The sequence below is a fragment of the Pantherophis guttatus genome, chromosome 7 (assembly GCF_059756535.1).
Source record: "Pantherophis guttatus breed Tessera chromosome 7, ASM5975653v1, whole genome shotgun sequence".
NCBI classification, from domain to species: domain Eukaryota; kingdom Metazoa; phylum Chordata; class Lepidosauria; order Squamata; family Colubridae; genus Pantherophis; species Pantherophis guttatus.
The window spans coordinates 9,421,369-9,448,954 of NC_142069.1; the positions used below are offsets into that span (position 1 = coordinate 9,421,369).

Genomic DNA, 27,586 nt, shown 5'->3' on the forward strand with positions numbered 1-27,586 from the left:
AGATGAAAGTCAATAACCAACATCATTTCAGAAAATTGTTCTGGACAACAATACATTGAAACCCATTGTTGTTTCCAATACGTATTTTGGATACCAATAAGCCATATCAGAGCATGCTTTCCAAGGTAACTAGTGTTTGGAAGATTTAGTGTTATATCTCAAATGTATTCCCAACAAATCCAGGAATGCATTTCCTGTTCTGGCTTTCAGCTAAATCAAGTAAACTCACCTCTTTGACCAGCTGGTATACCTGCGTGGGAACTTGCATTCTCCAGGTCCTCTAATAAGACAAAATGAAGTCCACCAATATGATATAGGCAGTGTCAACTCTATTAATTCAGATTTCTTTTCATGTCAGTTTTCAGCAGCAATCTGCTTAAAATACCCCTTTAATCAACTGAAGTCACTGAATATCAATGTTCAGGACCTATTAACCACAACATGATGAGTGAATGCTCTATTATATTGAAGTTCAATTTGGCAATGAACGTAACGGAAGCTACATCTGCATGCTATTTTTATGAAAAAAAATAGGGACTTTTTTCCCTGCAGGGTTAGAAACCATCCATGATCCTGATTACATTGCAGTTTCCTGCCATTTTTATTTGCAAAAATATGTATTTTTGAAGGTAAAACTGAAGCATACCCTCTAAAAAAAGGGACATCATAATAAAAAATATTGTTAAACAAACAACGAAAATGCTAAATATTCCCTCTAAAGCTCAGCCCTGCTGATATATGTGACAGGGTTACAGGTAATTCTCAACTTACAACCACAATTGAGCCCAACACTTTAGTTGCTAAGCAAAACAGTTGTTAAGTGAGTTTTGTCCCGTTTTATGACTTTTCTTGGCACAGTTGTTAAGTGAATTACTGCACTTGTTAAATTAGTAACACGGTTGTTAAAGTAAATCTGGCTTTCCCCCATTGACTTTGGTTGTCAGCAATTGCAAAAGGGGATCACATGACCCCGGGACGCTGTAACGATCATAGATATGAGTCAGCTGGAAAATATCCAAATTTTGATCACATGACCATGGGAATGCTGCAACGGTCATCAGTGTGAAAAACAGTCAAAAGTCACTGTTTTCAGTGCCGTTATAACTTCGGTCACTAAACAAATTGTTGTAAGTCGAGGACTACCTATAGTCTATATCAGTGATGGCTAACCTTTTTGCCGTCGCGTGCCAAAAGCAGGGGAAGCACTGGGGGGGGGGTCACGCGCATGCGTGCCCACACCCATAATTCAATGGCCCCCTGTGCCCTGCCCCCCCCATTCACGACCCCCCCCGCTCCCCCCGCTTTTGGCACGCGACGGCAAAAAGGTTACCGGTGGGCCTGGTAGGCCCGTTTTTCGTCCTCCCCAGGCTCCAGAGGCTTTCTTGGAGCCTGGGGAGGGTGAAAATGGCCTCCCCCCCCCAGAGGCCCTCCAGAGGCCAGAAACGGCCCGTTTCCCAATGTCTGGTGGGCCCGGAAGGCCCAAAAATCAGCTGGCCGGTGCGCACATGCGTGCTGGAGCTCAGCTAGGACAACGCTCATGTGCCCACAGATATGGCTCCGCGTGTCACCTGTGGCACGCGTGCCATAGATTCGCCATCATGGGTCTATATCAAGTATAATAAACTCATCATATTAAAATATTAAAACATTTTTATTAAGTTAAATCAATCAAAGTCTGCCTTTTGGGGGTTATGTTCTGGTCTGCAGCCTCCTCAAGCTGTCACTCCCTAGAATAGGGAGTGAACAAGACTAGTGATACTCAACCCAGTTACTACTGGGAATTGTATACTGTCTCTCCTTTGTGGCTAGCTAATAGAGGACCTGCCATCTCCAATTAACGTGAATGAGGGAGGAAGTAAAATTATCTGGCCTTTTACTTCACTGATTCTAGTCTCATCTTTCTCCACGGATTCACTTTGAATTCCTTACTTGGCTGCATCTCTCTGCCCACCAAGAAATGTGCCATTTCAGCCTTCTGGAGGAAGTTGACAATCCCCACAGGTAAAAACTCCTGGCATACAGGAAGATTCTGTTATCAAGTGGCACATATTCATGATCCTTTCTAAATAACTGACTTTCCTTGGTGCAGGAATTCTGCACTGTAGCTGGAAAAAAACCAGGTAGTCCTTGATTTATGACCACAAATGAGCCCCAAATTTCTGTTGCTAAGTGAGACAGTTGTTAAATGAGTTGTGCCTCATTTTACTCCCAAGTCCCAGCTGATAGGGAGGAAATGGGGATTTTGCAGTAACCTTCCCCTGGATTGGGGAGGGAATGGAGATTTTACAGTATCTTTCCCCTGCCACGCCCACCAAGCCATGCCACGCCCACCAAGCCACGCCCACAGAACCGGTAGTAAAAAAAATTGAAACCCACCACTGGGTGATGACAGAGGCGATGTTCAACCTTCAAGCAAATCATTTGCCTTCAGCAGCAGATGGCTAAATTATATTCTGCTGTCCAAGGTGCTGATCTTAAAAAAGACCAAATAAGCCTAAGCACCAAGAAAGACTTCTGTTTTAGCTACGCAGCCATTCCCGCAGAATAAAACTAGTCCTTGACTTACGACCACAACTGAGCCCCAAATTTCCGTGGCTAAGCAAGACAGTTTTACGCGGGTTCTGCCCCAATTTAGGTACAGTTGTTGTTGTTGAAAATCTTACCACAGTTGTTAAGGAAATCATTGCAGCTGTTAAGTTAGCAACACAGTCGTTGAGTGAGCCTGGCTTCCGCCTTGACTTTGCTCGTTAGATCGTCAAAGGTGATCCCACGATCCTGAGACACTGCAACCGTCATAAATATGAGTCGGTTGCCAAGCGTCTTGAATTTTGGTCATCACATGACCGCTGTCGTAAAAATATCCCAATAAAAGAAACAGGAGACTATAAAAGAACAAGAGCCTTGGTAGTACAGTGGTCTAAAGCACCCTGTTATTAAGATCAGCTGCCTGCAATTACTGCAGGTTCGAATCTCCCCAGGCTCAAGGTTGACTCAGCCTTCCATCCTTTCTAAGGTAGGTAAATTGAGGACCCAGTTTGTGGGGTCAATAAGCTGACTTTGTATAAATATACAAAAGGATGAAGGCTATTGCTTAGCACATTGTAAGCCGCCCTGAGTCTCCGGAGAAGGGCGGCATATAAATCAAATTAAAAAAAAAAAAAGGAGACAGCAATCCAATAAACAATAATTCTTACTTAAAGATTCAGAGGTTGGTTTCATGAGCAATTTGGAACATGAATAGCCATCGTAACACAACTTGCATCAGTGACCCATTGCAATGAGGATCAGAGACGATAGCTAAGTCCAGCGAGGAATATCTACGGCCAATGGCCCTGATCTGAGACCCATCTTCTTCTTTTATACCCTTATTCTGACAGCCCCTCAGTAAATGGAATTTTACTGACGTTACTTCCTTGTATTCCATACTGACCCATCAGTTGGCACATACTTGCGTGTACATGTGAAATCTCCTACCATCTGCTACTTTCTGCTCCTTATTTCTCAACGCTTCTAATGTTCCTAGTCTAAAATAGCCTCTGAAACTATTTACTTTGCAAGTACATGTTACATGAAAGCTCAAACTGCCCAAGGAGCTGCTGATCCAGTTCTACAGAGGAATTATTGAGTCTGTCATCTGTACCTTTATAACTGTCTGGTTTGGTTCTGCAACCCAACAAGACAGACACAGACTTCAGAGGATAATTAGAACGGCAGAAAAAACAATGGCTACCAACCTGCCTTCCATTGAGGACCTGTATACTGCACGAGTCAAAAAGAGGGCTGTGAAAATATCTACAGAGCCCTCGCATCCTGGACATAAACTGTTTCAACTCCTACCCTCAAAACGACGCTATAGAGCACTGCACACCAGAACAACTAGACACAAAGACAGTTTGTCCCTGAATGCCATCACTCTGCTAAATAAATAATTCCCTCAACACTGTCAAACTATTCACTAAGTCTGTACTACTATCAATGTTCTCATCATTCCCATCACCCATCTCCTTCCACTTATGACTGTATGACTGTAACCTTGTTGCTGGTATCCTTACGATTTATATTGACTGTTTCCCTATGACTATCATTAAGTGTTGTACCTTATGATTCTTGACGAATGTATCTTTTCTTTTATGTACACCGAGAATGTATGCACCAAGACAAATTCCTTGTGTGTCCAACCACACTTGGCCAATAAAGAATTCTATTCTATTCTGTTCTAAAATTGCTTTAGCATAGCAGATTACAAATATCACGTTATTCTTAGGAGATCATTCTAGCTGGCACTCCAAGATATAGCAATTCATTTGAGGCCTACTATCATTTTGAGGCCTATATAATTTTAGCAAAATCGCAACCCAGTTTTCTTTTTCTCACACCATGGAGATGCTGCAACGGTCGTAAGTGTGAAAAATGGTCATAAGTAACTAAACGCTTAACCCTGTTGGCGTTTAGAAGAATATACATTTGAATAATGTTTGTGCCTAATGCTGAACTGAAATCAATAATCACGTTCTTCCTAAAAAAAAGTAAAGATGAGTTGTAAAACGAGCCTTGATAGTACAGTGGTTTAATGCACCCTGTTATTAACACAGCTGCCTGCAATTTCTGCTGGTTCGAATCTCGCCAAGGCTCAAGGTTGACTCAGCCTTCCATCCTTTCTAAGGTAGGTGAAATGAGGACCCAGTTTGTGGGGGCAATAAGCTGACTTTGTATAAAATATACAAAAGTATGAAGGCTATTGCTTAACGCATTGTAAGCCGCCCTGAGTCTCCGGAGAAGGGCGGCATATAAATCAAATTAAAAATAAATAAATAAATAAATAAATAATAAAAAAAAATCAATGGTACATTGCCCTGCTGTCAAAATTACGTTTAGATATCTTGGGGTCTAGAAGCTGAGAGATTCCCCTGATGAACTAACTGTCTGAACAAAAGTTTGCTGCACTTCCTACAGTTGATGCTAAATGAGCTATTTGCTGACATGACACCACGTACCCATTTACTGGCCAAAAGTTTTTTTTTAACAAGTACAGTTTTACACAACTCAGGAACATATTTAACTCTAACGAGTTTTCAGAAAGACAATAACAGAACGAAACAAAGAGAGAGCTACCTACTCGATTAAAAGATTAATCAAGAAAAAGAGCCTTGGTAGTACAGTGCTTTAATGCACCCTGTTATTAACACAGCTGCCTGCAATTTCTGCAGGTTCGAATCTTACCAGGCTCAAGGTCGACTCAGCCTTCCATCCTTTCTAAGGTAGGTGAAATGAGGACCCAGTTTGTGGGGTCAATAAGCTGACTTTGTATAAATATACAAAAGGATGAAGGCTATTGCTTAACGCATTGTAAGCCCCCGAGTCTCCGGAGAAGGGCGCCATATAAATCAAATTTAAAAAAAAAAAAAAAAGGCTAAATGGCAATTTAGTGAGGATGCTGGTGAAAGAAAACTCACCAAGCTAACAACAAAAACAGCGTCCAAGTATCAAAGCAGACAGAATTGGGAAACAGTGGACAGTACAAGATTATAAAAGTGTCCTTGCAGTACAGGGATTAGCCACGCTACATACAGTAATGGCCTACTTTATTTTGTTAAAATCATGCATTGTCAGCCATCTTAATCATAATTTACTATGTTATTAAGCTATGTTAGTCTGTTGCAGAAAAAATGTGCAGTGCTCTATTGTCGGGTGCAAAAGACTAGGTCCACCTGTGAAGGTTCGATTAAACTGATTTATTGCTAAAAGCCTAATCACAGGAATCTTCTCAACTACCGCTGGACACCTTCTTAGCGTTAGATAAGGATCAACAGTGCACAAAAGGGGTTGGACTTAGTTCTCTTGTGGCCACGTAGGGATTCCAGGCTGATCCCCCTTTTCACTCCACCTCCAGGTTCTGCCATTCCTTCACCTACATCTATCGTTTTAAAAGCTAAGGAATTTATCATGGTATACATCTTCATGGACAGGGTTTAATTATTCTCCTTTAGTAGATAAGTAGAAATATAAACATAAATAAAGTCAGTGACAGCTTAATTATCTAAATATTTGGAAAAGAGGGATTGGGATAACTCAAGACCAGTAAGAAATGATCTGGGTTGGTTGATTAAGCTAACTGCCAAGCTGTAATTCAACAACTTCACATTCAATTAAACATCTTTTTTTTCAGAGTACTGGATTTATCAGAATAGCACTTCTATGTCTGATAAATTCTACTCTTAAACTTGTCTAATCTAAGCTTATGGTTTCAAGTGATTAGATGTTACTCAGATCTCAGAGTAAAGCATACCCAGTGATCTAATGAGGATTTGGGACTTGAGTTCAAGGTATCCCTATGAGGACAATACTATTTTGCATAGCAATTCAGCTAGAAAAATTTGCTTGATTTCATAAGGATTTTTGAAAGATGGTTAAACAGATCAATTGAAACTTCTTTTAAAACTCCACATGAAATTATGCAATGTTTTGTAATATAGAATACAACGCACATACAATATTCCGAAGAAGAAGATACTAAACTATGAATAATGGTACCTCCCATTTTATTTTTTATCCTTTTCCAAATCTTTCAGAACTGAGTTCACATTTTAAATGACCTTTCTACTGCAATGAAAATCTAACTTCCCTTGATCTCTTTCCATCCTATCAGCAAACATTCAAACTATGGAATATTTATTCCAATCTTCATCTGCAGTAGTTCATACTAAATCCATTTTTGGAGATATAAAAGAATTCTTTTGGAGCTCTCTACGTTGAAGGTTCTATCTTCTGAATTAGAATAAAGAATGGGCTGAAGGAAGAACACTTAATTCTCTTTAGAGAAATAAAAAAACTTTAGCTACAATTGTCTCGCTTCTAAAAAAATTCATTTTCATGTATCCAGACATTGTTGATTCAATTTAGCAGAGATAATTTTCAGATCACTGAGGAATTGCTCCATGTATTCCCAAAATGCAGTTAGCTCAGAGTCAGAATTAACTGACTGTTTGGCAGCCTCAAAGCAGTTACAGAATTGCAATTAAAAACAAGCAGAAAAATCAATTGTTTCTTTTCAGTTGCTCCTTCCTAATATGTTAACAGCTTTTTGTAATTTTCCTCAACACACTTTAGGTATACAGTAGCTTGCTTAGCTTTCCTATAGATGGAAAGTATCAACATTCAATTCATACTGGATAACGGTACTAAATCCAAGCTGAGTTTGTGGGCAAGCAGCAAAGGAGCAAGTGAATGAAACATATAAGGATAAGCATATGCTCTTTTTTTTTTTTTTTTTTTTAAGGATAGTTAAAATAAAATCCAACCTTTTGCCGGTGAGAACTGCTGAGGCATGTGAGGATCAGAAGAAAGCTCCAATGAAAATTGCAGTTGTTCTTCGTTGTCTGTGGAAGCTTGAAATAATAAAATGGTAGATAAATATTGATTTTTCCATTAAAACGCAGATGTCCAGAAATCATGGCATCCACGATGGCAAAGAATGAATGTGTACATTCTCAAAAATTTTTTTTACCTCTTTGTAGGTTTTTTTCTACAGTTTTAGCTGTTTGCAAAGCCTGGTGTTTATCAAAGGTTATTGCAACAGCCGTAACGGTGACCTGTAATTAAAAACATTTAACTGTCAGTTTTTTCTTTCTTTCATTCATTCATTCATTTTCATTCATTCATTCATTCATTCCAGTTTCTCTTTAGCTTAGAAATACACATGTGTATACACCAACACACGCACACACACATGGGATATACATGCATACATGCATGTACACACATGCAAAATTGTTGCATACTTGAAATATATCCCACACAATGTCACGATTTTACAATGAAAAATTGACATACATAGTCATGGTTGACCCAAAGGTGCCTTTTCCAAAAGGAAACTAAAATGTTTTCCAAGGGAAATAAAAACCAGTTGCCTTTTGGAAAAAGCACCTTTGGGGCATTCATAACCTTGTCTTTGATAAATCTCTTCAGATTTAAATCAGAGATCACTATGAGGCTAGGTACCGTGTTTCCCTGAAAATAAGACCCTGTCTTATATTTTTTTAGCCACCAAAAAAGGCACCAGGTCTTATTTTGGAGGGAAGTCGTTCACTGACTCACCTCACTTGCGCACGTCGCCCCCGGCCTCCTTTTCGCTGTCAGAGGCCTTCAGGAATGTCTTCTGCAGTCGGCAAGGCTTTCTTGAAGGCCTCTGCAGCCGATAACAGAGCTCCGGATCAATCCGGAGCTCTGTTATCGGCTGCAGAGGCCTTCAAGAAAGCCTTGCCGGCTGCAGAAGAAATGCGCCGGCAAGGCAGGTGTTGGAGTGTGCAAGGTCTGGCTGCAACTGTCCGAACGTAAGTAGTAGGGCAGCTCCACCCCCGTCCCCACTCTTGCTTAGTTTTTACCTGTGTACCCTGGAGTGGGCGGGGTCTTAATTAGGGTTTATTTTGGGAGTAGGGCTTATTTTGGGCGCACATGTAAAAATCAAGGTGGGATTTACTTTTGGGGTAGGTCCTTCCGCAAGGACCTAAAGACGTGGCTTTTTAAACAACTCATCTGATCTGCAGGGTGTTTTTAATTGGTTTTAATATGGGTTTTAAATTGTGGGATTTTAATTATGCTAAATTAATTATATTTTTTTATTGTTCTTTGGTTTTTAACCTTTTGTGAGCCGCCCCGAGTCCTTCGGGAGAAGGGCGGCATATAAATTTAACTAAATAAATAAACGGGTCGTATTTTCAGGGACACATGGTAGGTTCCCCCAAAACAGATCCAATTTGACCCGTGTTACTTTCATACAGTCCTGTCCCGATTCAGAATAATGCAAACACTACAGAATGTAAATGGAAACGAGAATGGCCTTACCTGAATTAATTCATCTTCTGGAAGAGCAACAGTAAAGTTGACGTGGCACAGGCAACAAGGGATCATCGAACGGAGTTTAAAATAAAGGCTCTGTGAAATATAAGAAATGACTAATAACTTCCATCTTCTTTTGGGGCAAGCGCTTACAAATTTAAGAAGCATCTTCAGCATAGAATAAATAAATAAATAAATAAACAAATAATTTTATTTCTATACCGCCCTTCTCCCGAAGGACTCAGGGCGGTGTACAGCCTATTTAAAAACACAAAAAACACGACAACAATTTAAAATTTAAAATCATTAAATAATTAGGCTCCAATTAAAATCCCAGAAATTTAAAATACCCCAATTTAAAACGTTATGTTAATAGCAAGATGATTCTCGTTGGGAAAATTCTACTCGGTCAATGGGCGTCAGGGTGACTTGGATCAGTCATAAATTAGTGAGAATGGCAAGTTAGCAAAGTTAGAAGCCTCCAAACCCTATGCTCTACATTGTTTTTGCTGTTTTCTTTGAAGTTTCTAAATGCGCGGTTAGCTGCCCAGAATGATGAGAATGAGATGGATGGCTACAGGAACTGTTTAAATGCATAAAAAAACACAAAAGCAATACAAACCCAGTTCTTTGAACCTCCAGGTTTCTGCTCAATAAAGCCTTTTGCAAAAAGATAAATGGAAGTAGCTGAAATTGGTGTCTCGGATCTAAAACATGCAATTTTGCTCATTTTACCCCTTAAAAACCAGGCAGCTGTCACTAAAAAGCAAGGCACCAATTTCACTGCTTCAATTCACTCCCTAAAAAAAACAGGATGAAAAGCCACTGTTGGCCTTGCCATTCGGGGACCTCACCACAACCCACATGGCCTTCAGTGGCATCAAACTGTTCTTTTTAGAAATATATTCTCTGCATGCAGGCATGTTGCCCAGCAACACGCAAGTATTCCTTCTGCTCAGCCACCCCCTCATGTCACTGTTTGTCTTTGTTGATTCCTGGAAACTGCCTGAACTGCAGATAGTCCTCGATTTATAACCATTGATTTAGCAACCTTCAAAGTTATAACAGCTCTGGAAAAAAAATGACTTGTCTGGCCCTTGCGCTTATGGCCGTGGCAGCATCCCCCCCCGTCATGGGATCCAAATTTGGGCACTTGGCAACTGGCATGTAGTTACAAGAGTTGCAATGTTCTTGGAGCGTGTGATCGCCATTTGCAACCTTGCTCAGCTGGCAAAGTTAATGGGGAAAGCCAGATATGCTTAACAACCATGTGATTCACTTAACAGCTGCAGCGATTCGCTTAACAACTGTGGCAAAAAAAAGGAGCATAAAATCGGGCATGACTCAATTAACAATCACCCTGCTTAGCAATGGAAATTCTGATCCCATTTATGGTTGTCGATTGCAGTTTTCCTGGCGATATTTTGGATGTGGCTTGCCATTGTTTTCTTCGTCCTAGGCCTGAGAGGGAGTGACTGGCTCAAGGCACCCAGTTGGGGTGTCAAGGAGGGACTAGAATTCACACCCATTTTATAGCTTGGATCCTTAACAACAAACCGGCTGTCTATTCATTTCATTATCTCCCCAAATTCCCAGGTGTGTTAGACAACAACATTCTCTTTTTAAAAATGTTCAGATTGCCAGGAATCTGAGTTCCAGTTACATAGTCCTTTCTTATGTCTTCTGAAAAAAGTTCTTCAAAAACTTTCAAGTCATGTTGTGAGTGGAAAGAAGTCAACCAAAGTTTGGAGCTCTGATCCATCCATCCATCCATCCATCCATCCATCCATCCATCCATCCTTCCTTCCTTCCATCCATCCATCCCATCTCTCTCTCTCTCTCTCTCATCTATCTATCTATCTATCTATCTATCTATCTATCTATCTATCTATCTATCTATCTATCTATCTCATCTATTTCTCATCTATCTATCTATCTATCTATCTATCTATCTATCTATCTATCTATCTATCTACCTACCTACCTACCTACCTACCTACCTACCTATCAGCTATCTATCTGATCTATCTATCTGGGGGGGGGGAATATAAAAATGTAAGTGGGTAGTTGAGTAGTTGGCAAATACAAAGGATAATTTGATGGTACTTGCAGATTACCACACTGTTGACCCCAAATGTATACCAATGCTCAATATACTATGAAAAGTGGAAAATATTGGTTTCATTTCTTTATAACCGACTCCTAAGACACTCTTTTTAAAAAGCTGCTCCCAACACATGAACTCTGATTTGTTATACCTAGTCGATCTGTTGAACATGATACTCTAAACAGAGAGGGTTAGTGAGAAAATGCTGCCCCCATGAAAAAATGACCCAGCTGATGACATTGATTATGTAACTGGAAAAACTCACAACTAAGCAAATGGGCCTTGAATATGCTTCAACTCCAAATTTATGCAAATGAAATATTCCTGGTGCCTGCTTGTATGACAGTATGACAAGGAGTATTTGTTTTTTTAGATAGCTGTACAACGACTGATTTCAGAAAGGAAATCCATATGATTTTAGAGAAAGTAAAGATCACAGACATGTATTATTTTATCACATCCAGAGCCGTTTCAGATAGCAAATGTGGCAAACCAAATCTTATCTGACTTTAAATCAGAGCATTAATCAGTACTATGAATGCTGTATCTGTTGGATACATCCTTTTGATCTGGATTTAGTTTAGATTGGAGAATAATTTACAAATGTTCAGGTTTTTTTTTTTTCCAGAGATGTAAATTGGAAGAACCTGTCCAGTACAGTGCAATGTTTTAAAATAGATTTCACTTGAATTGAGGTTAGTCCTAAAATTTTGGATTTCCCAAGATTCTTGAAAAATGCTATTCCATGGGCTCTATGTGATACATGATATTTAGGATGGGTGACTGTAATATAGCCTTTGGATTCTACAGTTCTATAATTCTGTGATTTTAATTTTTTAACATGGATATTTTTTTATGTTTTGATTTTATTTTGGTCATTGATCAAGAAAACAAACAAACAAGAGTCACAATTCATTAGAATAAAACCAGCTATAAAATCAGTAAAATTGTAAATTAAAGAAGTTGGGGCGTAAATACTACTGTGAATAGCCACAAGTCTTGCAGCATGTAAAGGATTGCCAAAGATAGTTAATCTAATAAACAGACGATGAATAGACTGCAAAGGCTCATGATTTTGGGGAAGATGGGAAGATAATGTAGTAATAATAAGCAAAATCATTTGGTTATTATTTTACACAGGATATTTGATGTCTTCTATATAACAGTCATTTATTTAACAGTCATCTATAATTTACGCCAGAAAAGCAAGCGAATACACCTAAAGCAAAGGACTGATTAAACAAATAGTTCAAATAACTAGATTAATTCCAGCAAGAATTCTCTTACCTTTAGTAGATTCTCACAGAGATCATTAAAGGTCTTGTTGAGAGTTTGGTTTGTGAGGGTAATATTGCTAAGTCTGGAGACTCTTACAGACGTAAACATCTGAAGCAGGAAAACAAGATCATGAATTACCATCCTTAAGTATAAATAAGAGTCTTATTACTGGCTGAATTACAACTGAGATTGTAAGAGGTACAAGACAAAAGAAAAATAAAATTTATTCTAGGAGAATTTAACGCCAACTAGATCAGGTGTGATGCATTTCATGCTAATGATGACAATCCTATGTAGATTGGAATGAATAAATTTCACCACCATAAATGGAAATTAAATAGAAATAGAATAACAGAGTTGGAAGGGACCTTGGAGGTCTTCTAGTCCAACCCCCTGCCCAGGCTGGAAACCCTACACCACTTCTGACAAATAGTTATCCAACATCTTCTTTAAAATTGCCTTCTGGAGGCAAGTTGTTCCACAGATTAACTGTTCTCACTGTCAGGAAATTTCTCCTTAGTTCTAAGTTGCTTCTCTCCTTGATTAGTTTCCACCCATTGCTTCAGCACCCTCAGGTGCTTTGAAGAATAGTTTGACTCCCTCTTCTTCGTGGCAGCCCCTGAGATATTGGAACACTGTTATCATGTCTCCCCTAGTCCTTCTTTTCATTAAACTAGACATACTCAGTTCCTGCAACCGTTCTTCATATGTTTTAGCCTCCAGTCCACTAATCATCTTTGTTGCTCTTCTCTGCACTCTTTCTAGAGTCTCCACATCTTTTTTACATCGTGGCAACCAAAACTGAATTTGGTATTCCAAGTGTGGCCTTACCAAGGCATTATAAAGTGCTATTAACACTTCACATGATCTTGATTCTATCCCATTGTTTATGCAGCCCAGAACTGTGTTGCCTTTTTGGCAGCTGCTGCCCACTGCTGGCTCATATTTAAATGGTTGTCCACTAGGACTCCAAGATCCCTCTCAAGGTTACTACTATTGAGCAAGGTACCACATATACGGTACCTGTGCATTTTGTTTTTCTTCCCTATATGTAGAACCTTACTTTTTTCACTGTTGAATTTCATTTTGTTAGATAGCACCCAATGTTCAAGTCTGTCAAGATCCTTCTGTATCTTGAGCCTATCTGAGCCTATCTCTTGAGCCTAAATGAAGTGTTGTACGTTAACATTCATATAAGAGAAGAGACACAGGACTGAGAGCATAACCTCTGGATCAAATCTTAAGATTGGACATTTATTACAAGAAAGCTTTATGGCAAGCTTTATGCATGGGATAATAATCTATACAGATAATTGACTTACAACCACAATTAAGCCCAAAATTTCTGTTGCTTAAGTGACCCATTTGTTAAGTGACTTTTGTCCCATTTTACCACCTTTCTTGTCACAAGTTGTTAAGTGAAACACTGCAGTTGTTAAATTAGTAACACGGTTGTAAAGTGAACCTGGCTTCCCCCATTGACTTTGCTTTGTCAGAAGGTCACAAAAGTTTGATCACATGATCCCGCTACATTACACCCATCAAAAATATGAATCACTTGTCAAGCATCCAATTGTAAATCATGTGACCACAGGGATGCTGCAACGGTCATAAGTGTGACGAATGGTCATAAATCACTTTTTTCAGTTGCCGTTGTAACTTCGAAAGGTCACTAAACGTTGTCAGCTGAGGACTATCTGTACTCTCTTCCAAGATTCTTTACTACCAATGCTTATGGAATTGACACACAGAGAGAAAACATTCTTAATTGTGGGGCCTCATTTGAGAATATCTTATGAGGTAAAATTGCTTGGACCTACACTATGTAATTTATGTGAAATAAAACCCCACATTTTTGATAATGGCGAAAACTGAATTTAAGCAAATTAATATGAAGTGAAAGAAAAGCAGTTTTGCATACTTTATTTATTACTCTGAAAATTGATCTGATTATATTAATACTATTTTACCTGTATGTCAGAAGTCCAATTGTTTACTCCAGGCATGATTTCTGTATTGCAGCTATAAAAGCCTGACAAAGAACAAATTCAGTTTTTTAGTATTAAAATAAAGAAGAAGATATAATGGTGTTCTTTCATTTGCTCAGGTTTTTAGCATATCTGATTTACGAAGTCACTGTGCTTTCTATTTGTATTGTATTGTATTGTATATTTTTTGAGAAAGAGGCAATCTAGTAATATTCTAAAGAAATACGTATATATACTTAGGAATGAATTAATCAGTTCAATTCAGTTAAATATAACATGTTCTAGTAATAGACACTGAAAGTGTTTATTAAATGCACAAATCTACAATAAAGTGTGTCACATTAATTACATACAAGCAAGTATCTATTGAGCTTGCAAATTATGTAGCTTTTCTAGCTATCCAACAATAAATGGACTTACTTTTTATAAGATCAAATTCAAGAAACCTAAAATTATGACCTCTTCTAATAGGAAATGTACATGGGATTATTCTACATACTGTGAAAAGAGTATTGGCTATTGTCAAACCTTTGGGAGTATTTTATAATATTATCCAAATTTTTTTAAAAATCAACTGTACCTGAGGGTGGAGGGATATCTGTCAACAAAGTGTGAACGTCTTCCATTGCATCTGTATCATCAATCTGAGGGGAGGAAAAACCCTACACATAATAATTTGGTCTTTGAAATGTTCTTTATCAAGAGATATTCTGTGTGAAAAGCATATTTAATATACCTACTGTATAAAGGCATTATCAGAAGTCTAAGTCTAACCCATATATCCGGAGTTTTAAAATTAAACACCTGGGGACTTGTTAACAGATTTAAACATCTTAGTATATTAACATTAAAATCTCAGCGTTGGTGAGTTGTTTTTCATTTCTTTTTTAAACCTTTCTGAAACATGCATGCTGTCAGGTGCAAGGAACCAGAATGACTCCAGAGACGTTTCTTTATTGCTACTCACCTACCAATTTTTTTAAAAAAAATCTCACTAGATTAATTGCATAAACAACCAGATAGGAGCTCCAAGGATTTCAGAAAAGGTCAAATCCCTGTTGCTTCCTTCCCATAGAATCAAAAGGTTGGAAGAGACCTTGGAGGTTTTCTAGTTCAACTCCCTGCACAAGGCAGGAGTCTAATCCTATCTCAGCCAAATGGTTGTTCAGCCTATTTGTGGCAACTTCCAGTAATGGCACACCCACAACTCCGGCAGCCAAGCTATTCCATTGATTAATTGCTCTCACTGTCAGAAAATTTCTCCTTACTTCTAGGTTGTATTTCTCTTTAACAAGCTTCCGTCCATTACATCTTATCCTGCCCTCTGGTGAGTAAGTCCTCTATCACGTCCCCAGTAAGCCTTCTGCTGGATAGGCTATGCATTCCTAGCTCCCTTAACTGTCGTATGGTTTAGCCTCCAGACCCTTTATCATCTTTGCCGCTCTTCTCTGATCTCTTTCTAGGGTCTCAGTATCTTTTCTGTATCCTGATGACCAGAACTGGATATAGTATTCCAAGGGTGGAACACTTACTTATTCCCTGCAGGGATTCCAAGCTAGCCAGTCTCTTAACTCACCCCTACTCTAGTTGCAGATTCCATCACACATGCTTCTCATTTTCAAAAATGCAAAGTGGCTTACAATAGCTGTTTTTATTAAATCTCTCTCTCTCTCTCTCTCTCTCACACACACACACACACACTCACACCAATTCAGATATGTTATTTGTAGAATGCAAAGAATATTTAACCACAAATGACATGGTTCTGTGATTCAATCAGTGAATTTTGTTCATTCTTTATAAGTCAGGTACAAGATGAACTTTTTTTACCTCCAACACAAAGGCATCTTTCTTGCCATGAGAGAGATCCAATTCTGCAATTTCATCAGAGCTTTCAGACTGAGATCTTAGCAACCTGGTCCGGTGTCTTGGTTCTGGAATGGGAGAACCTATAATTTCTTCCGATGTCTCCTACGCAGAACAATATGGCATCATGTAATAAATCATACATTAAATCTCGCAAAAGATCTTTAAACATTTCACTGCTACGACCACAACTTTCCTCCAACATAAAGACAAATCAGTTATGAGATATCTTAGTTATTTCTGTCCTGACCAAAATGAGTAACTTTTACTTCTGAACCTGTTTAGTTTTGCAACCACTTTCTTTCTCCTTTTTTTATAGAGTTCCGTCTCCTACACATTGATTGTCTTTATATTTTCAGAAATCAACTACATCTAAGCTTTCATTCATAATATAGGTAGTCTTCAACTTACAACAGTTCATTCAGTGACCGTTCAAAGTTACAATGGCACTGAAAAAAATTAACTTATGACCATTTTTCACACTTATGACCCTTGCAAGCACGACCCTTGGAACGTGATGGAATTTCTAGCATGTATATACTATTGAAACAGCGATGTCTACGCTGGCTGGGGCATGTCGTGAGAATGGCTGATGGTCGGATTCTGAAAGATCTCCTATATGGAGAATTAGTGCAGGAAAGCACCTCAGAGGGAGACCACAGCTGCAATATAAGGATATAAGGATAAGAGGGACCTAAAGGCCCTGGGAATGGACATTAACGACTGGAAAACCTTGACCTCCGATCGTTGAGCTTGGAGGCTAAAGACGCAGCATGGCCTTCTCCCATTCGAAGAGACACTTGTTCGGCAGGCTGAGGCAAAGAGGCAGTCCCGGAACCAGCGAAATCTGGGAGCTGGGCAGGGGACAGAATGTATCTGCCCTCAGTGTGGAAGGGATTGCCACTCTCGAATTGGCCTTTTCAGTCACACCAGATGCTGTTTTAGGACCTCTTTCCAGAGCACGACACCATAGTCTCTTGAGACTGAAGGATGCCAATGCCAATGTGACCCTTGCAGCATCCCCGCGATCACATGATTTATATTCGGATGCTTGACAAATTAGTTCATATTTATGACGGTTTCAGTGTCCCGGGGTCGTGCAATTCCCTTTTGCGACCTTCTGACAAGCAAAGTCAATAGGGGAAGGCAGATTCACTTTACAACTGTGTTACTAATTTAACAACTGCTGTGATTCACTTAAGAAATGTGGCAAGAAACATCGTAAAATGAAAAGCATTTGACTTAAAATTGTGTCAGTATTTATACAACATTGCTTACCGGAGGGTTAATCTCATACAGCTCTTTGTTTCTGGTGATTGTGTCATTGATTTTCTTCTGCATATGAGATATATGCTGTTCGTAAGTGGCATCACTGGGAGTTTTCCCTGCAATCTGAATACCACCAGGAGTAGGTAAAGCAGCCAGATAAACTCCTGTAGCAGACTGGGAAAAAAAGTATACCAGTAAGAAACTAAGGCATTGTGGGAAACACAGTCTAACATCTTCCTTCTATTGGTATAAAAAAAATGTAAGAGCTTAAAATGTGCTATTGACTGTTTATCTGGATCAGAGTTTCTCAAACTTAGCACCCTAAAGGTGTGCGGACTTCCAACATATTCAGAAATTTCCAAGTAGAAACAAAACTGGATACATTTTTTTTTCTTTAATGGTATCCGTACATCTTAAAACCAGTGGTGAAATGTAAAATTTGTTACTACCGGTTCTGTGGGCGTGGCTTGGTGGGGAGGGAGTAATGTGACTGGGTGGGCATGGCCAACTTTTTTATTTTTTTAAACTTTTAAAAGCATTTTTTCTACAAGCTCTTTGGCTGAAGAGGTTGTAAAAAAATGCTTTTAAAAAGCTCTGACAATCCCAGGTGAGTTGCCTGATGGTCAAAGGGTTTTTTTTTTCTTTTAAAAGCAAAATAAAAAAAAAAAGAAATGCTTTTAAAAGAAAACAAAAGCCTCTGATGATCAGGCAACTCATCTGGGATTGTCAGAGCCTTTTAAAAGCATTTTTAAACAACCTCTTCTGCTGAAGAGGTTGTAAAAATATGCTTTTAAAAAGCTCTGACGATCCAAGGTGAGTTGCCGGATTGTCAAAGGGTTTTTTTCCTTTTAAAAGCAAAAAAAGAAAAAAAGAAAAAAAAGAAAAAGAAAAAGAAAAGAAAAGAAATGCTTTTAAAAGAAAACAAAAGCCTCTGATGATCAGGCAACTCATCTGGGATTGTCAAAGCCTTTTAAAAGCATTTTTTAATAACTTCTTCCTTTTAAATGCTTTTAAAAGGCTCTGACGATCCCAGCTGAGCCGTGCGATCATCAGAGGCTTTTTATAAAAAACTTTTAAAAGCATTTTTTCGGCAGAAGAAAAAAATGCTTTTAAAAGTAAAAAAAAAAAAAGCCTCTGATGATCCCACGGCTCAGCTGAGTATGGGGGTGGGCCAGGGATTTTTGCTACCGGTTCTCCGAACCACCCGCCGCCATTGCTACCGGATCAGGCGATCCGGTCCGAACTGGGAGTATTTCACCCCTACTTAAAGCTCTTGAGATTGAGAAACACTGACCTAGACCAGGGGTCTCCGAACTTGACAACTTTAAGACTTGTGGACTTCAATTCCCAGAATTCCTCAGCCAGCTGTGCTGTGCTGACTGGGGAATTCTGGGAGTTTAAGTCCCACAAGCTTTAAAAGTTGCCAAGTTTGGAGACCCCTGATCTAGATTGTGCAGCATAAGTATGTGTGGGTGGGATTGTGTGATCAAGTCAAATTTTTCTTCAGAAAGTAAACAGGTGGGAAACTGCAGGCTGAAATACAGATTAAAAAAAGAATTAAGAAGTGCTGAAAGATATTTCAGTGTGACAATGCAGCTTGTTCAAAGAGTTATAAACCTGAATTTGTAGAAATCTTGGAAATTTAAGATCACAGATTATCTTTGTGCATTTAATGCCAAACACAAAAGGCACCATTAGATGCTGTAGATATAACCCCACAAAAATCAGTGATGAGGGATAACATCTGACCACTAATGAGATCTTCATTAGTAGCCTTTATTGTGGCAGAAACTTTTTAAAGTGGATCAAAACACCAGAAACTGGATTCCAGCTGCTGTTCATTAACTTTAGAAAAGGTACTATTGTAAGACTTTCCATTTTGAAATCTTCAGGGTTTATTTTAAAAAGCACATGGCCTGTTTCTTTCATACAACTTTTTTTAAAAATGACTTAAGCCGATAAATCTTGACATTCTGGGTTTATAAGACATGTAAAACCATCCTATTTTGTTCAATGCTTAAGTATTTTTCCAAGATGAAAAACTGGAGGGAGATTATGGTTTAAAGCACAAATGGAAAACTTACTGCCAGACCCATCAACATCGTTTCTCCCACCGTGATCTGTATCCGTAGGCCAAAGAGGGCATTCATCCCTCTTAGCTTCAGCTTATTCATCAACTGAGTGTGTACTTCGTACTCCATAAATGGCAGCAGGTTACTGATGCAGGTTGCGTTGGCTTCGGCTTGGGCTTTCTTTTTCAGCCGGCATAGCCTGTTGGAGAATGAACAGTAAATTTCAAGGCATGTGGCCTTAAGGAATCATAGAGTCATAGGGCTAGAAGGGACCTTGGAGGTCTTCTAGTCCAACCCCATGCTAAGGTACAAGTCCTTATACCAGTAATGGCTAACCTTTTTGCTGTTGCGTGCCAAAAGCGGGGGGGTTGTGCATGTGCATGCCCACAACCATAATTTAATGCCCCCCACGTTGCGCCCCCCCCGAGCATGCGCGCACAACCTCCCCTGCGCTCCCCCTGCTTTTGGCACGCAATGGCACGGTAGGCCCATTTTTTACCCTCCCCAGGCTCCAGAGGCTTTCTTGGAGCCTGGGGAGGGTGAAAACAGCCTTCCCCACCCCCCGGAGGCCCTCCAGAGGCCAGAAACAGCCTGTTTCCCCACTTTAGTGGGCTTGGAAGGCCTGAAAATCAGCTGGCCAGCATGCACATGCGCGCTAGAGCTGAGCTAGGGCAACGCTCACGTACCCACAGATATGACTCCGCATGCCACCTGTGGTACACATGCCATAGGTTGGCCATCACGACTTTATACCATCCTGGACAAATGGTTGTCCAGACTTTTCTTGAAGGCCTCCAGGGATGGAGCATCCACAACTCCAGGAGGCAAACTGTTCCATTGGTTAATTGAGCAAGACATTCCATTGATTAATTAGTTCTCAGTGTCAGGAAATTTCTCATTTCTAGGTTGGATCTCTCCTTGATTAGTTTCCATCCATTGCTTCTTGTCCTGCCCTCAAGTGCTTTGGAGAATAAATTGACTCCCTCTTCTCCGCGGCAGTGTTCTGTCCCTGTCTCACACACGCACACAGATATCCAGGGGTTAAATAAAACTGGTAGACAACAAATTCTTTCGATAAGAGGATTGGCAGCAACCCAGTAGCTGCTTGCCAAGAACTTTACCCATAAAGGGAGGGGTTGTTCCTCCGACTGATAAAGCCAAACAAGATACACACAGTTCAAGAATTGTCAAGTCCAGTCCGTATTAAATCCAAGGCAGATATCGTTGTTGCAAAGATACAATGTGACTCGCTAGTAGTTAGTTTTGTCCATCACAGAGTCTGAATGGCCACCTCACCCCCTTATATCCCCTGTGGGCTGTGGTCCAATGACTCAGCTTAATCTCTGGCACACCTCCTTTTCTGCTGTGTGCGCTTGTCTCTCCGACGCTGGCGTGGATCCAGCCAAGACTTATCTCCGTCACTGTCTGACTGTGAGGAGATACCTGGCTCCTGGCCAATCTCTTCTCCCTCGGGAGACACCTGAGGCATTGCCAGAGAGGAGGGTCCTGGAGAGGGAGGCCTGGCCAACTCCTCTCCTTCATGTTCGGAGCCTTCTCCCTCCGATAAGTCGGCCTCGGGGGTCAGAGTCACAACAGGCAGCTCCTCAAATATTGGAATATTAGGCTATCCACTGTCAGGAAATTCCTCCTTAGTTCCAGGCTGGATCTGCCACTGATGAATTCCATCCATTGCTCCTTGTCCTGCCCTCAGGTGCTTTGGAGAATACATTGACCCCTCCCCCCCAAGACCTTCAAGTATTGGAAGACTGTTATCATGTCTCTCCTGAACCTTCTGTTCATTAGGCTAAATATACCTCATTCCCTTAGCTATTCGTTGAATGATTTAGCCTCCAGACCCTTTATTATCTTTGCATCTCTTCACTGCACTCTTTCTAGAGCCTCAGGATCTTTTCTGTATCGTGAAATACAGTAGAAAACTGAAAGTAGAAAGCAACAGGGGTATAAAAATCTACATTAAGTGCTGAGAGCACTTATGGAGACCCCCAGCCTTTTTGCAGCCTTTACAGAGAGAATGGCATTTTTAAATAGAAAAGCCACAATGAATTGAATTGTTAGTTCAGCAGAAAAGTGTTATCCTTGACCAAGGCTGTTCTACTAAGAAGCATCTTTGTATTTTGTGGGATCTCTTTCCTCCAAATGTACTTCACTGCTAAAGAATTGGCCAGGAACAGCAGATTGCTTATCTGTGAACAAAACATCTTCACTGAAGTAGAGCCAGTTTGGTCTGGTGGTTAAGGAACCAGGCTAGAAACTGGGAGATTGGGAATTCCAGTCCTTCCTTAGCCATGAAAGATGGATGACTTTGGACCAATCACCAGGAAACTGTGAATTCTAATCCTCTTAGCCATGAAAGCTGGCTGGCTGGTTGACTTTGGACCAGTCGCCAGGAGACTGGGAATTCTAGTCCTGCCTTAAACATGAAAGCCAGCTGGGTGACCTTGGGCTAATCCCAGGAGACTGTGAATTCTAATCCCACTTTAGGCATGAAAGCCAATTGGGTGACCTTGGGCCAATCAGCAGGAGTTCTAGTCTTGCCTTAGGAATGAAAGCCAGCTGGGTGACCTTGGGCCAATCACTCTCTCTCTCTCTCAGCCCAACAACCTCACAGAGTTGTTCTTGTGGGGAAAATAGGAGGAGAAAGGTGGATGTTTGCCACCTTGAGATACTTGTAGAAATAACGAAGGCAGAATATAAATAATAATTAAAATCGGTCTCTTCTTCCTGTATTCCTACCTGGCTTGGATGAGACAGCCTTTTCCAAACACCACTGCGTCCACGGGTAAGTCTATTGTCGTGAAAAGAACATCGGGCACTTTCTGCTTCCTGCAACTGCAGCAGTAAGCGAGGCGAGCCGGGAATGGCATGTTGAGCTCATCGTAAGGGATGTGACAGAAGCCACAACCGGGAGGTAAGGTTTCCTCTAGCCTAAGAGAGAAATGGTGAGAAGTCTAAAATTACCATTAAGACACTGACTTTCAAAACAGGGTTGGTCACTTGAAGTGGGGGGGGGGGGGTCCACACAAGGCATATATAGATAACCTATACAGGTAGTCCTTGACTTACAACCACTGGTTTAGTGACAGTTCAGACTTAACGACGGAACTGAAGTGATTTATGACCACTCCTCGCACTTAAAACCGTTGAAGCGTCAAGGTCACGTGATCAAAATTTGGCAATCAGCATGTACTTAAGACGATAGCAGCGTCCCAGGGTCATGTGACGGCCCTCTGCGACCTTCCCAGGCAGCTTGTGACAACCAAGCCAATGGGGGAAAGCCAGATTTGATTAAAACTGCACGATTCACTTAACAACTGCGACAAGAAGATGATAAAAATGGCTACGACTCACTTAATGCCTTCTGCTTAGCAACAGAAGTTCCAGTCACAACGGTGGTCGTAAATTGAGGGCTACCTGTACATGGCTGGCCAGTTTGCTTTCTTTTATAAACCTTTTTTTTTTTTTTTTTGCATTTGAACAAGTTAATCAACAGACATTCTTCTCCCTCAAGAGGCCAAACAGATCATTAATTTCCCCTCCCCTTTTTAAACCACAGCAACTCCTGACAGATACACATGCATGGACAGATTAGTAGAAACCGCGTAGCTTTTTGTCAATTTGGTTTCAGTAGCTCTAAAAAGACACAAAACAACACAAATACTCATTTCTGTTAGAGTCCTATGAAGCAATTATTCGGGTAGGAATGGAAAAACTTGTGTCATGAAGGAAAGAACAGTTTTAATGGGTCAGAAGGGCAACTACCACTAGGTAGTAGTAAATTTTGTAGTAAATTTGTAAATTTGTAGTAAATTTGGCTATGAATGCAAATTAGCAACTGAGTGTCGCTTGCTAGAGAAATCGATTTTTATAAAAACATTTATTTAGTTATTTATCTATCAAACTTGGAGACGATTCATCACCGAGCAACTCTTGACAGTGTGGAATCCTTGGTGTTTCTCTGAGCTTGTTTGTTTTCTTACAGACTTTTCATTGCCCAACTAGGTAACATCATCAGTGCTAGAGGGGAGGGGAGTTTTTATCATATTTAATTTCTCTTGATTTGACAACTATACATAATTCAAACCCATTGAGGTTTATCACAATCTAATTTAATATGAATAAAATACTGAACTGTACATTTTTTTGTCCTGTACTAAAACATCCTTACTTTCAAGCTGAATAATCAGATTGCATGTCTGTTTGACTGGCAGATCAAGGTTAGCTTCACCGACCTGTGATTTGCTTAGCTTCCTTTTCAGACATATATCATGTGATTGGACTTAGAAGCTACAGAATGTTTTTATTAAGAAACAAAATAGGGGTCGGTGGCATTTCTCCACCTTTTTGTTGATCAAGACATGTCTCTGTGCAATAATTATCTTTCTCGGCCCCCTCTGCAATCTCATAGCCTTCTGAAGGATCTCCCAACCATCTGGAAAAGACGGTGGAGAAATCGATCTGAGAAAAGAGGGACTGGTAATAATTGACTTTTTCTTTGATCTGCTGAGCAAAACTTCCACTGAATTGGTGAAAAAACCACATCAGAGAAGCGGACAAACTGGGATACAACTCAGTGTAACAAACTATGAATGCAAGAGATACGGATAACATAAGCCAGTTTAGGCTGCCATCTTCCTATAATTGTTCTCTAATCAAAAGTTAACATATATGTATTTTGACTCAAATCTGAACTTTTAGTATTGTATTAACCTAGGAGTCTCCCGTGGACCTAAAGCACGGGTGTCAAACTTGCAGAATCACATGACATATTGTGATGTTTTTTCCCTTCGCGGAGCTGGGGTGGGTGTGGCCTGCACGTGATGTATCTGGCCCGCGGGCCGCCAGTTTGACACCCCTGAAAAGGATAGTTTGATTATATAACAAGCGCCTAAAGGCGCAAGCGGGTTAAAAGATAACAAACATGATATAATGCTGCTGATCCTTTAGCTACAAGTAAATCAGAATGGAGCTTATTTAAATTAAGCTGACTCCATTAGCTCTTGTAAATATGAGAATAGAGAAGCACGGAATAGATTCGGAGGTGAAGCAAATAATTGAAAATTACAGAACCTCCACTCATCCGTGCTGGAAGCAGAGGGAATATGAAGTTTTGGCGAAGAAGCAAAACGAACAACACCTCAAGTTGCTCATGCCAAATTTTTCTTCAAAAATAAATAAATAAATACGTAAAAATCTCCCTTCTGGGGGAATCACATCATGCTGAACATGATGGTCATCTCCCAAAAAAATGATCTGGCAACATCAGAGTCAGTAAAAAAAAATAAAAAATCAGCATTTTTTTTTACCACGTAATCCATTTTGGTAGGGTTTTTTTTTCCCTGAAGAGCTGAACTTTTATCATTTTCTATTGAAAAATTATATTTGGTGAAACCTTGATTTGGCAGACAAGCAGGGAGGAGGGGGCCTGTGTTACACTCAAAAGGCCTGTAAAATCGTACAGGATGTCCTTTTTGGCAATTTTAGTGATTTGCGTACTGACGCCACAAGACAAATCATGTCACCTTGATGCTCTGAGGTAAATTGCCACAGCTGACCCAAGCATAATATAAATTCAGCTCCCTTACCCAGACCTGTACTGGGTGAGGGAACTGTACTGGGGGGGGCGGGCAGGGGGGTTTTTACAATGAAAAATGGGGATCCGTGAACTGAGGTTTCGCTGTAACTTGAAAAGGAGAGGCAAATCTCAATGGTTGGCTGGGGAATTCTGGGAGTTGAAGTCCACACGACTTAAAAGTCGCCAAGGTTGGGAAACTTTGCTTTAGTGTGTCATAAAATTTTGACAATGGTGTGAAACAAAGAGTCACTTGCACACTCAGTGTTAGGAGAGGGACAGTTCGAAACAGGGGAAAGGATTTGCGTTCTCTTGTTAGTAGCCAAACGGTTACCTTATTCAGGCTGTTAGAAATTTTAAAGCAGTAAGACTAGTGATTGGGGCAGTCCCACAACGTCTGCTGTTGTTAGTGAAAAATCAGTAATGCCCCCGCATTCTGTGCTGTACCACTGGTAACCTACCCTAATAGAGAAGAACTATCTTGGTTTTGAGGAAAAAAATCAACCTCTCCCTTCTCTGACCCTATGGAAAAGTAGCCAGGCTGCCATGACAACCTTGGTTCCAAACAGACTTCCATGTTTCCATCCTGGAGAAACCTGGGATTCAGCACAGCTGCTGTGCCCGAGGCAGACAAAATACAGACCTCCTCACTGTGAAAGAAAGAGAAAGAAAGAAAGAAAGAAAGAAAGAAAGAAAGAAAGAAAGAAAGAAAGAAAGGAAGGAAGGAAGGAAGGAAGGAAGGAAGGAAGGAAGGAAGGAAGGGGAAGAAAAGGAAAGGGAGGGAGGGAGGGAGGAAGGAAAAAAAGAGGGAGGGAGGAAGGAAGGAAGGGGAAGGAAAGAAAAGGGAGGGAGCAAGCAAGGGAGGAAGAAAAGAAAGAAAGAGGGAGGGAGGAAGGGAAAAAGAGAAAGAAATGGAGAGAAAGAGAGAGAGAGAGAGAGAGAGAGAGAGAGAGAAAAGGGAAAAAGAAAATCAGTCATGGGTTTAGTCATATGCATTGCCAATTCTCTTCTCCAAAATAAAAAAGTCACAACCAAATCCATGTTGAAAGTGAGCGTTTGAGGCAGGAGAGTTTTGAAAAATAAGTTGCCTGTCATAAGGTGGTTATTTTGACTGTGATAAGGAAAATTCAAATGATGCTGCAAGCGGCCTTAAATGCAGACTGGTTGCTGAGTGCCTGAAATGTAGTCATGTCACTGGGCGGGAGGAGTGACCACTGAAACTTTGATACTGGGTGGTAAAATCCCCTGGGGAGACACGTCATAATTCTGAACGGTCGCTAAATGACAGGTCGCAAATCGAAGACTACCTGTACTTGCTAATATGATGCATTCCCTATTATGTAGTGCGGGGATGGGGAACGATGGCCCTTTTATGACTTATTTATTTATTATTTATTTATTAGTTTGATTTATATGCCGCCCTTCTCCAGAGACTCAGGGTGGCTTACAATGCTTTTAAGCAATAGCCTTCATACTTTTGTATATACCTGCTTAGTAGGGCTTTTGGGCCCCCCCAAGCAGTGTTCTATTTTATACAAAGTCAGCTTATTGCCCCCACAAACCGGGTCCTCATTTTACCTACCTCAGAAGGATGGAAGGCTGAGTCAACCTTGAGCCTGGTGAGATTTGAACTTGCAGTAATTGCAGGCAGCTGGCAGCTAAATACTACTTTAATAGTAGTTTAGTTCACTGCACCACCAGGCTCCTAAAAGGTTGTGGACTTGTGGACTTCAACCCCCAGAATTCTTGAGCCAGCCATGTTTACTGGGGAATTCGGGGAGTTGAAGTCCACAAGTCGTAAAGGGTCCATCATCCCCCACCGCTGATGTAGTGGATCATTCCCCATCTCTTTTTTCCTGTGTCCTCAGGTCAGTGTTTGTCTCCTATCTTCTATCTTCATGCCCCCAAATGGCATCTCCTCTTGATAGCTTGATCACTGGTCAAAAAAGGTTACAAGGCTTCAAGTGAAGATGCCTTGTGCCAGAGATAATAAAAAGGAAGGTTCTGCTGTTCAGAAGAATTTGTCATTCCTTTATTCACCAAAGCAAAAGGCAGCAATGCAGAAGTAGCATCCTACACTGTTGCCGCTTCCCAGCAGCTAAGTACAGTGGTGAAATGTAAAATTTGTTACTACCAGTTCTGTGGGCGTGGCTTGGTGTGTGTGTGTGTGTGTGTGTGTGTGTGTGTGTGTGTGTGTGTGTGTGTGTAATATGACTGAGTGGGCGTGGCTAACTTTTTTTTTTTTAACTTTTAAAACCATTTTTTCTATACCTTCTTCGGCTGAAGAGGTTGTAAAAAAAATACTTTTAAAGCCTCTGAGGATCCCAGCTGACTTGCCTGACCGGCAGAGGCTTTCTTTTTTTTTTTTTAAAGCCTCTGACAATCCCAGCTGACTTGCCTGATCGACAGAGGCTTTTTTTCCTTTTAAAAACATGTAGAAAAAATGCTTTTAAAAGCCTCTGATGAACCCAGTTGAGCCGCGCGATCATCAGTTTTTTTTTTTAACTTTTAAAAGCATTTTTTCCGCCAAAGAGGTTGTAGAAAGAATGCTTTTAAAAATAAAAAAAAAAGCCTCTGATGA

General features: G+C 40.3%; 1 protein-coding gene across 18 annotated transcripts in view; it reads right to left on the bottom strand.

Annotated features, from left to right (window-relative positions):
* C2CD5 (C2 calcium dependent domain containing 5) overlaps positions 1-27,586 on the bottom strand; it is an 88,358-nt gene that overhangs the window by 8,963 nt on the left and 51,809 nt on the right. For 7 of the 18 annotated variants that reach the window (XM_087873002.1, XM_060688223.2, XM_087872996.1 and 4 more), the window contains 12 exons: positions 25,467-25,655; positions 22,170-22,361; positions 19,428-19,614; positions 17,353-17,517; positions 16,039-16,179; positions 14,789-14,852; positions 14,191-14,252; positions 12,230-12,328; positions 8,842-8,931; positions 7,505-7,589; positions 7,299-7,385; positions 230-280 (listed from right to left, as the gene is read on the bottom strand). In XM_087873002.1, the coding sequence (XP_087729128.1) occupies positions 230-280; positions 7,299-7,385; positions 7,505-7,589; positions 8,842-8,931; positions 12,230-12,328; positions 14,191-14,252; positions 14,789-14,852; positions 16,039-16,179; positions 17,353-17,517; positions 19,428-19,614; positions 22,170-22,361; positions 25,467-25,655 (1,412 nt within the window). The remainder of the gene's footprint in view (positions 1-229; positions 281-7,298; positions 7,386-7,504; positions 7,590-8,841; positions 8,932-12,229; positions 12,329-14,190; positions 14,253-14,788; positions 14,853-16,038; positions 16,180-17,352; positions 17,518-19,427; positions 19,615-22,169; positions 22,362-25,466; positions 25,656-27,586) is intronic. The other 11 variants (XM_060688311.2, XM_060688262.2, XM_087872998.1 and 8 more) reach the window with 4 other exon arrangements.